The sequence below is a fragment of the Trachurus japonicus genome, chromosome 22 (genome assembly GCF_045865225.1).
Source record: "Trachurus japonicus isolate A0001 chromosome 22, Traja_1.0".
In the NCBI taxonomy this organism is placed as follows: Eukaryota; Metazoa; Chordata; class Actinopteri; order Carangiformes; family Carangidae; genus Trachurus; species Trachurus japonicus.
In genome coordinates this window covers 7,550,438-7,561,745 of record NC_140928.1, presented here as the reverse complement: position 1 = coordinate 7,561,745, position 11,308 = coordinate 7,550,438, and the positions used below count along the sequence as shown (strand labels likewise).

Below are 11,308 nucleotides of genomic sequence, written 5' to 3'. Positions count from 1 at the left end.
CCATCCACAGAACAGCAAAGGTCAGAGTGTAGGGTCAAGATTAATAAAGCCCCGCCCCTTTACAGCCTATCCTCTCCTCCCATTGGTCAGTCATTCGATTGACGGCGCTGTCGTCCAATAGGATTCGAGAACGGGCGGATTCTGCGGAACCGCTGCGCAGATGTGGTGACAGGCTACAACGCAGGTTTTAGTGAGAGCAGGAATAGCCGCTCGTAAAGAGAGTCACGGACAGCGGAGGCACCAAAACACGAAAGGTGAGTTATTAATTATCTGATTATCACCATAAATGAATCTAAGTTAATCGTCTGTTTACGTTTGATTCATTTTTATTTCAGTACTGTACAGTTGACAGTCAGGAAGCAGCCGTGACTTTTAGTTAGGTTGCATCGCATTTATCAACGTGAAGTATCTTGTACACAACTTTGAACCACTAATTCTTAATAAATGGCACTTTTTTATTAATTTTTCCACAGTATATTCGTATTATTTACTGGCAGGGGTCTGTCTGTCACCCCTGCTGTCTGAATGAGGCATCTATTTCACATTTTAAGTCAATTTTAACCCAATAATAGGCGTAAAAAGTACCTTTTTAGTGTACTTTATGTAATACACAAACATATATCAGCCTCCAGTGCCCTTGTTGTTCATGTACAGCCTTTGTAACTCACCACAGTCTTTCTAAGTCAGTTGTTTGTACCCAAAATAGGTTTAAAGCATGTTCCATAGCAAATATCTACAATTTACAGGCTAAATAATCAGTCATTACTGTCCTTGTTGTTTGTGTGCAGCCTTTATCTGATAGTTCACAACCTTCTTGATTCAGAAAAACACCTCGAAAACTTTCTTCATGCTTCAGCACATTCTCTCTCTCTACTACGTTTCTACTTTCACTTCTGGTAACTTGGCACCGACGTGCCTCGTGTCACTGAAGCAGACTTGAGTGACTTGAATAGAACAAGTGTGAGATTTTACTGAAGTAGATATGCTTTATGTTATGCATGAAATATGAGCCGGACTCCTGGAGAGTCAAGGACACATACAGGAAGGGGACTGTCCTGTCCTGTCCTGTCCTGTCCTGCCAGTTTAGAGGTCATTCATTTAGCTCCAGCTTTTCATAATTTGCTGCTGTGACAAGGTGCCTTTCTCTCCCCTCGCACACCACCTGCCCTGCCTTGTTAATCTGCAGTCTCTCATCGCTTTACACTCAACATGCGTGCTTGAAAATAATACACACACACACACACACACACACACACACACACCTTTTCACAATCCCCCATAGAGGCCTGAGTGTAGAGCAGCATATCTATCTGTCTATCTACCTGGCAGGAAGGCTCTGTGAGCTAATGATACAATGAGGAAGACTTTGCTCTTTGGTTAGAGCCTCTGACATTTTTACCTTTCTGACTGAGACAAAGTCAAACTGCTGCTGCTGCTGCTGCTGCTGCTGCTTCTGTCCCACACGCACAATACAATACTAACCTTTAACTGTTTGACGTGGACGGTGGTTGTGTGACTGACAGGATATCCTGAGAGAGCATTCCCCCCCTGACTGATCCTGACAGCAGATTACATTACCGGGCTGTTTGGGTACAAACAAAGTGGAGATGTATTAAAGTGTATTCAATACAAAAAGAGCTAAAGCCAGTGTGGTGGAAACCTTGTGATCTTTTAAAGACACCTAGAGGCGTTACAGTTGGTTACAGTTATGGTAATTATGTAACGCCCCCATGCTTGTAGGTTATTGTCCATGTGGGCCGCGCGTTTTTAATCCCATATCTGGACGCCAGTGGTGGACAGTAACAGAGTAAATTTACTTGAGTACTGTACTTAAGTACATATCCAGAGGATTTGTACTTTACTTGAGTATTAGATTTCTTTGGTACTTATTACTCTTACTTGAATACATTTCCAAAACATATATTTTTTACTTTTACTCAAGTTAATTTCTAGGAAGGCTGAAAAGTACTCGTTACTTTCAGGTCTGCTCTTTTTCCTTTTTCTTTTTTTTCTAAAATCCTATTGGACACAAGCTGTGTTTGTCAAAGAAGGAAACCCTAACCCCTAAAAGCAGCACATCAGTGCAGGTGTTTCAAAGAGTTAATTCTCAGAAACAAGAGTTAAAAGCTCCTTAAATTCATTTAGAGAAAATTATAGTAATTCATTGATGTGAAAAATAAGAAATTTACTCTTACTCTTATTTTTATGTACTTCTGGATTTAAAAGCAAGTACTTTTTTACTCTTATTCGAGTAACATGTCGACTGAGCTACTTTTACTTGTAACGGAGTAAATTTTGACCAGTAGTATTTGTACTCTTACTCAAGTACTGGGGTCGAGTACTCTGTCCATCTCTGCTGGATGCATGTGTGAAGATGTGTCGTTTAAATCTATTGGGAACTAAACGTTGAAATCAAGAGAAGTTTGTCTGTCTCTGAGCTGAAGCACTCCTGTGTTGTGATTGTTCACCCCCTGCGACCGGAGGCGTGGTCCATCATATCTTTATGACCTTGACCATTAAGACAACGCCACGGCGGGGACTGGGCCAGCTGGACGGAGACAGAAAATCAACTGGTGCATTTAAGGTCCGGTGACCTGTGGAAACTTTTTTTTTATGAAGCCAAAAGACAGAAAGATTTCTTCACAGCCTTGGAGACTGAGGGTGTGTGTATGTGTGTGTGTTGTACTGTAGCAACACGGTTGAAACATTCATGCTGCATATTTTAAAGTTCAGATATTAAACTGGAGATGGAGGTGATTAATCAGTGACTAGTTCAGGCCCGTTCACCTTCTTCTCCTTTACGCCAAACAGCTGCAACCTTGAAAAGCAGGATTTTTTTTTCTTTGTCTCCCCTTGAAAAAAGACAGAAGGGTAGTGGCTCTGAAGTCTGCAGTGAGTCACATCCTAATGGAAAAGAAAGTACTTCTCCTCGTAAATGTATTTGTTTCCCACTGGAGTGGTTGAGCTTCATTTTCACTTTCAGTTTCATTGCCTAAGAATAAAGAAATCCCCATCGCAGACAGCCTTCTTCTGTTGGTGGGTACTTTCTCGTCTCATAGTGAAAAGAGAAGCGTCAGGTTTCAAACCGTCGTATCAGTGGTTGGGTTTTCTTCAAGTAGCTGCTCAGACTTCCTCTCACAGTTCAAAGACATGCACATTATTCGGTTAATTGGTGACCTGTCCTGGGTGCTGCTCACCATCCTCACCCAGTGTCAGCAGGGATAAGTTCATTAGCATAATTACACTGTAAAAACTAGTTAAGCCTCGTCTGTCTTAATTAATTTTGTGCTTTTGTCCACATCTTGTTTCACAGATGTCGTTTGCCAGTGACAAACTCTACAATGGATATCTGCGGCGGAAAATGCCAACGATCGCATCCAGAGTCAAAGTGAGGGAGATAATCGTCCACCTGCCGTGTCTGACTCTTCATGACCGGGTAAGTCAAGAAAAATAGTGTTGTTTAGATAACGTTAAAATAGCCCAGTGTAGTGGTTTTTCAAAGATAACCAGATTTCTTTTCAATAATAATGCCAGACACCAAAAAATATAAAATATAAGAACAGAAAACTAACTTATCTTAAACCGTGTCAACCATGTTTATGTTGTCTAAACAGAAGGCAACACTCTTGAGGTTGTGACCGGTTGTCAAATAATCACAAACCTAATAAAACATTTGATATCATGCTTCAGTCACAACCAAAATTCATATTTCACGTATATTTTTTGATAGGGATGCTGAATTTTGATTATTGCTGGTTTGATTTATCACAACTGTACATTTTGCGCGATAAATCCCACTGAAAATTGATTGATGTGTTTCATGTTGTTTTTTTTTTTTTTCAAATTAATTGTCATTTTTAGGAAAATATAGAGGCAAAAAGAGAGACCTATGGGAATCATGACGGCATGGTGCTACTTCTGGATTGTCTGAGGAGGAGAGAGAACTGGCCCGAGCAGTTCATTGAAGCACTTGAGGCCTGTGAGCAAACAACTATGGCAGCTGAGATCAGAGCTGAGTACGATGCTCTGAGAGGAGGTCAGAGTAAGTCCGCAAGTTCATTTACCTGCTGCTGTAAATTAAAATGCAATAATTTAATGCTAATAAAAGAAAATGCTACTAAAACAAGTATGCAAATATCAATTGAGTTAGTAATTTCGTTGTACTTGTGCAATGACAATAAAGACATTCAATTCAATTCAATTCAATTCAATTCAATTCAATTCAATTCAGTTCAATGAAATAGAGTTTGCTGGTCACTATGATGTCACGATTACCAGGTTTCACAATTAATCAGGGGGATTAATAAATAGTCTTAATAAATATAGATATTTCAAATATTTTGTGTAAATAATTAGAAATGTAGTTATATTTTGACTATATTTGATTTTACATATTCATAGTGTGTAATTAATTAATGCATAATAATCGTGATAATCGTAATACCGTGATTATTTCTCTGACAATGATCGTACCTAGAATATCTATGTAAGACATCCCTGCTAGTCACTAGTGGAACAGATCTGAATGAAAAAGAAGGAGGAAAAAAAGAAAAGATAGCTGTGTCCACTGCTATTTGAATATACTATATAGCCTATACATACTAAGCCAATTCTATTATAACTATAGAAAGGGGCAGGTGCTATAACTCTTTTCTTCATCCTGCTCCTTTTCATTTATAGTGACTGTAGGGGTGGGCGATATGGCGATATGGCGATATGACGATATTAGATCGTGAAGGATTAGAGCATGTAGACGATCTGCCAAAGTGCAGAGATCGTAGGATCGTCTGGGGCACATTCTATAATTGCAGTTCTATGCTGATGCACCGACACACCAGACGTATTACGTCGCCAACCTGAACGACCAATCATAGCGAATTACGGGCAGTGACGCGCTTTCTTACCCTTGTTTGTGTGTGTAGCGGTAGCTGCATGGAGAACCATGGCTGAACGCCAAAGCAGGAGTTGGTCGCTTTTAAAAAAAACAAACAAACAAAAAAAACAGCGTTTCACCATCTCTCATCTCCGCCAGTCAGCCCCTCCACCTGCCGTCTGTTTCGCGTGCGGGCGCACCGCACGTACCACACACACACACACACACACACACACACACACACACACAGACACAGACACACACGGACGCATGGATAGGGTAGGTCGCTCTTGGCCGCTAATAAACAGTAAATGGGTACAGTACTAATTGTACAGTGTTCAAGTTACCGATTTAAGATCGTGATAAAATTGTGATCGTTATTTTATTTTTTTTAAATCATGATATGATATTTTTGCCATATCGCCCACCCCTACGTGTGCATTATGTGAATATGTGCAACCGTGTGAAGTATGTAAACCATGAATGGAATAAATCGAAATTAAATTAAATGAAATGACCATGTTGTTTGTTTTGCTCTACGTAGCTTCCAGCCCCAGCTCTCCTTCAACGACTGCCGTCAGGGCAGACGTCCATCCTCCTCCGGCTGCCGGTCACCCAGACAACGGTGGAAACGCTCAGGCTCCTGTTGCTCCGCCCGCCGAAGCAGCAGCTCCTCCGCCGCCAGCTGCAAACCCCGTTCACCCACAAGCAGCAGCAGCTGCTCAAGCACCAGAGGCCGTTCCTCCGCCTGAGCCCGTGTCACCTCAGGTCGTAGTGGCGCACCCGACCCCGACGCCTCCTGCATCGCCTCAGACGCCACGCGGTTCAGCCGCCACACCACCACCACCACCAGCAGCATCACCGCCGCCACAGAGGGAGGTTCTCACTCACCAGGAGCCGGAGGAAAACTCTGAGTCAGACAGCCAGGAGTCGGAGTCGCCCGACTCTGTGGAGACTCCCGGGACGGACGCTGCTGCTCCGACAGCGGCGGCGGCAGCCACCGAGGTCCGACCACCGCAGAGCCCCTCGCCAACTCAGGCAGACTCAGACGTGACGGATGGATCCTCTTTCCTCACGCTGACCCCAGAGAGGCCTCCGGTCCAGGACAGCGCTCCTCCTCCGGGCAAAACACCTGCTGTCGTCCTGGAGCCTGAAGAGACGTCTGAACCTCCCACTGCACAGGTAAATATCCAATCCAATACAATCCACTTTTATTTATATAGCACGTTTTAAAAACAACAAGGTTACCAAAGTGCTGCACAACAGATACACAAACAGTCAAATAAATAAAGTTAAAGCAGAAGTAAGCGGAATGTTTGTGTTAATATAAGTCTTAAATAGTTATATCTTCCGACAGCAATCACTTACATAGAGTGTTTGGTCCGAAACACGGGTCTGTCAGTCACTCTGCTCTGCTGTAAGCCGAGGAGAAAACTTCTTGTATACTTCCTTGTATCCTACAAGCTTTATCCAATGAGGAGAGAGAACGGCATGAAGGGCTGTGTGTGCAGCCAAGGGATGCGCGTGAATGTGGTGACGTAGGGACGAGGACCAATAGATCTATGATGAGGGCGGGGGCTGCTAACTCCATCGGCTGACAAAAAGTTAGCCAAAACGACCAGATCGCTTACTTCTGCTTTAAAGTTAACATACTAGTAAATTAAAAGCATATAAAAATACTGAGAAGATCAGATAAAACACTAGTATAGAGATATAAAAATGCAAGTAAAGACAAACAGAGACCACACAACTCTCATGCTGTATTAAAAGCCAAGTAGTAAAAATGAGTTTTAAGACGAGATTTAAAAGTATCCAGGGTGGGGGCCATTTTAATATCCAACTATATTAGAACATCTACTTTATATAGAGACGTACTCACTCAAATTTGACTTTTCAGAAACAGTTCAAGATTCAAGATTCAAGAACTTTATTTTGCCATTTTGTGCACAGAGAAGCTTGGTACAATAGGATTTTTTGTGCAGAGTCCCCGAGGAGTCAAAAGTTAAAAGAATTTAGAGAAGAGAAAAGTTTAGAAGGAATTTTAAAGGAATAAGGCAAAAAAGACAAAGAAAACATCAATAAATAACATAGATAAATGACATTGAAGAATAACACACAGAGAAAAAGCTGCCAAAATATGTTATATTCACAGAAATGTGAATATAATGTATGTAAGGTCCATTAAAGTGCAAAAGTGGCAGTGATGTCCGTGGTGTAACAGTCGTATTTACATTGCATTTACCATGAGTCTCACTGTAGCTGTTGTATAAGCGCGTTCGTTGTGTGATTATGCAGTCTGCTCGGTTGTGCGTTGATTTCTGTTTTACAGTTATGTACAGTGAAAAACAGAAATCATAAATATCACAAGATAAACTGTAAAAATACAGCGTTGCACATCCTTGATGTGTCAACACAGCGGCTACCAGATGAGTCTGTGTTGCAGAAGTTGAATCAGGTTTCACTTTTTTTTGCCTTGGGAACCTGAATTGTTTTGCCCTCAGCGCCCTGTTGTTGTTGTTGTTGTGTAGCTGAACTGGCTCCATGAAGTTGTTTCTGTTGTTTTCACAGCCAATATTTACACACACGAGAGGCACAGGATGTTTAAAAGTGCACAGATGTTTAATATCACAGAAAAGTCCATTTCCAGTAGTAAAAAGTCCCCCACAAGAATTGAGTGCATACTGTATAGATGGACATACTTTTCAGAAGGCCAACATTTCCATATTACAAATGCTTTTTTAGATTGGTCTTTTGTAATATTCACAATTTTTTGAGATACTTAATGTTAGGACATCATTAAATGTAAGCCATAATCATTATGATTAAAATAAATTAAATCAATAAAGACATGAAATGTTCTGTGTGTCATGGATCTATATAATGTATTAGTTTCACTTTTTGAATTGAATTACTGACATAAATGAACTTCTAATGTATTGAGATGCACTTGTATGTTCTCCACATCAGACCCTTTATAAAAATCTAATGTGGCATTGTTTATTCTTGCAGGTTATTAACAGCAGCCCACAGAGGGAAACAGCAGCAGCTACAGTCTCCCCGCTGCCTGTCGCCGCCGCCGCTGGGTTGGACGCCTCTGTCGATGACGATATCTCTGTGTGCATGAGCAAACCTGCCCAACTCATCAGCTTCCAGCCACAAAACCATAACAATCCCCCTGTTCCCGTCGCTGCACACAACCCGCCGGCTGGGCCTTACTCCGGTGACAGTGAGCGTCTGGAAATAAGCGAAGCCGCATCGGATGCTGTAACTTCTGCCCACGTCCCCGTCCCCGTCGCGTGCCAGGAGAACGGCATCGCGCCGAACCACAACGAGCCGGAGGAGAACCACTACGACTCTGTCTGTGGGAGCTCGGAGGTGCGGGTGATGGTGGGTCACGTGTCCGAGGAGCCGTCCATCCTCAACCTGGACGTCCAAGTCTCAGCACCACAAGCCCAAATCGTCAACGGTGAAGCCGCCAGAGAGATCTCTCCTCTTCCTCCTCCTCCTGCAGCCTCCTCCTCCTCCTCTTCCAACGCCGCTGCTGCTGCTGATACCGTATTGAGTTCAAACGCAACCTCTGGTCTGTCCGAGCCGGCGCCAGCTGATATCACTCCGGAGCGGAAAACACTGCCAGATTCAGAGGAGACGGAGAAGCCGGCCTCTCACGCCCTGCCATCCAAGTATATCATGACTGCAGCAGGTGTGGGCGCCTTTGCACTGCTGATGGCGTGGAAGTTTAAGAATTAAGAGGATTTAAAACCTTTCAAATGAGGAGAAGATTAGGCTTTAAGGCTTTTAAAAGAGGGTCTTACAGGTAAGGTGCCTTATTGTGGTCGTTGGACTGGACCGGCATGAGGCAGCTGTTTAATAATTATCTATCGTGTTATAATAGCTGCAAGACCTTTGATCATGTCATTAATTTAAAGTCTGACGTTAAGTTGGACTGTGTTCTGTCATGGTAACGTTGTATGAAGTTGATCCTAGTAGTAGTGAGCAAAAAAACCCAAATTTCCCTCTCTCTCGTTCTGAGTGGGGAACATCATGGAGCTGGGCCGAGATCTCAGGTTATTTATACTGCACATATTTGCTTTGTAGAGGTGAAATGAGGTTATGTATTAATGAGAGAAATGTTTGTATGTTCACTTTGAAGATAAGGCTGTTGGCTGTAATCCAACAGGGAATTTAAAGACCGAACGTGGACTGTGGAAGAGTGTCGGCAGCGTCAGACACATTTTCTTTTTAGTGCTGATAGTGAGAAGTGGGCTGTAAATGAGGGCTTGTATATAGTAGGTATCTAATTATGCATTTTAAGAATGGACAGACATGTGAAAAGCATTTTTAAAGCACGTATAATGTCACAGATATTCAGCACTCAAAGAATCAGTCAGTTGAACATAATTTTGCAAACTAACAAAAAGGTTTTCAGACTTTTTTAAAAAAAAAAAACATATGACACCATGATTTCTCTTTATTTTGAGCCAGAATGCGTGTTGTGTTACTATATGGCACATAGTAACTGTCCCTGTATGTTTCACCGGATTCTTAAATGTTTATTTTGATGGTTATTACTTATTTCTTAAGTCTTGATGTTTGAAAATGTAATATAAAAATGTGGTACATGTAAACACTGGCTAGCTTTTGTTTTTAAATAACACATGATCAAGAATGTTCTATAAAAAAAAATGTAAATAAGCACAAACTGCTGCGTCACAGCAGGTGCTTTGGCCACCACTGGTCCAGACAACGTACATGTGACATTTTATGTTTTTTAAATAGAAGCCGTGTCAGAGGTGAGAGAGTTTATTGTAAATAGCTGTTGTTGATACGAGAAATGTCTGGAAAAAATAATTTAGAAGGTTTTGCACTTTTTCAGAGGATATTATAGCTGCAGAGATGTAAATGAAATGATACATGTGTCGATGTAATCTCAGTTTAAGTGTTCTCTAAATTCGATGCACTGTCTCTTGCTATGCACTTCAGCAATCACATCAATAAAGCTGAAATCGTAAAAATGTATTGTTATTCCTGTATTGAATGTGTGCTGACTATACTTCATCTTCTTGAGTTTTTCTGAATAGGTTATTCATGGGCGATTTTCACTGAATATATACTATCAGAGGTGTGATTGATAAAATTAATAATGACTTGAAGCAGAAGTAAGCGGAATATTTGTGTTAATATAAGTCTTAAATAGTTATATCTTCCGACAGCAATCACTTATATAGAGTGTTTGGTTCGAAACACGGGTCTGTCAGTCACTCTGCTCTGCTGTAAACTGAGGAGAAAACTTTCCTTGTATCCTACAACCTTTATCCAATGAGGAGAGAGAACGGCATAAAGGGGCGGTCCTCTCTGTGTGTGCAGCCAAGGGTATGAACTTTTACGTTTGTGTGCATTGATTAAACCCTCAATATCAATGATTTAAATTTCAATGAAATTGAAAACAAATTGAACAAATGAAAGATGAATTGATTAAAGTTCAAAAGATGTTTGTTAATTTCTTATATGTATACATATTTTGAGGTAAGCCATTAATTCAGTGATGCATAATGTAACAGAATGGGTCGTCTTTGTCTGAGGGAAATGTAATTTGCTGTGTAAAATGAAAAAAGTTCATACTTTGTTCATATATTTTTGTTTCCTTCACCAACATTTGATGGAGTGGTCTACAAAAAGTTATTTACACCAGGGGTGACTCAGCTATATATATATATAAATTGGCGCACAACAAGAAAATTTCATATTTCTATTATTAATGGCCCGCGGGTATACAGTAGTGCTCACAATACTCACACTACAAATGTGATACACTGCAACAGCTTTTGACCGGTCATGACCAAGCAATAGATCAACAAGCGCCGAGCCCTATCTGCTGCTCTGTTGACAATGAATTGGCACATAGACGTCCACTCAGCTCAGGACCAAACCCCAGACATAAATGAACATGCAGCCAAGAAAAGATGCCGAGTATCTGGCATGGACAAAATGGCATAGCTACAGCATATGACATAAAATTTGAGACAGTGCAAGTAAATTCTTCATCTTGCGCATGTGCAAGTAAATTCTTCATCTTGCGCATGTGCAACACACTTTCCTATTTTTTTAATATAACACTGGTGAAATGTGCAAGGCGTGACTCAAACAATGTTAAATCTGTCATTACAGGTGGCAGGTCAATGTGTGTGACTGTGAGGATCATGAATTAAAAGGAAATGTGAATATTTGCTTTGCAAGTCGATTTACAGTGTTTTTTTAAACATCCTTTTCTGAAATCACAATACAATTTTCATGTTTGGCCGGCAACATACTTGGTGTTTTAAATTTTGAGCCCTTGTGTGATTGGGTTTGACATCCCTGTAGATCATGTTTTTTCTGTTGAAAAAACAGAAAGAAAGAAAAATCAAGAAAATGTGACATCAGCCTTCCTTATTTATG

At 41.1% G+C, this 11,308-nt stretch overlaps 1 protein-coding gene across 1 annotated transcript; it reads left to right on the top strand.

Annotated features, from left to right (window-relative positions):
• Nucleotides 1-125: 125 nt before the first annotated feature.
• On the top strand, nucleotides 126-9,887 carry mavs (mitochondrial antiviral signaling protein). The gene is made up of 5 exons (XM_085767612.1): nucleotides 126-254; nucleotides 3,314-3,436; nucleotides 3,862-4,042; nucleotides 5,418-6,055; nucleotides 7,883-9,887. Exons 2-5 carry the CDS (start codon nucleotides 3,314-3,316, stop codon nucleotides 8,618-8,620), a joined length of 1,680 nt encoding a protein of 559 aa, XP_085623738.1. The 5' UTR covers nucleotides 126-254; the 3' UTR covers nucleotides 8,621-9,887.
• Nucleotides 9,888-11,308: the final 1,421 nt, after the last annotated feature.

Excerpts from the sequence above, each read along its gene's own strand:
- mavs (XM_085767612.1), top strand. The coding sequence starts at position 3,314 with ATGTCGTTTGCCAGTGACAAACTCTACAATGGATATCTGCGGCGGAAA. Across the intron at positions 3,437-3,861 it reads GTCTGACTCTTCATGACCGG|GAAAATATAGAGGCAAAAAG; the intron begins GTAAGTCAAGAA and ends TGTCATTTTTAG. Across the intron at positions 6,056-7,882 it reads CTGAACCTCCCACTGCACAG|GTTATTAACAGCAGCCCACA; the intron begins GTAAATATCCAA and ends TTATTCTTGCAG.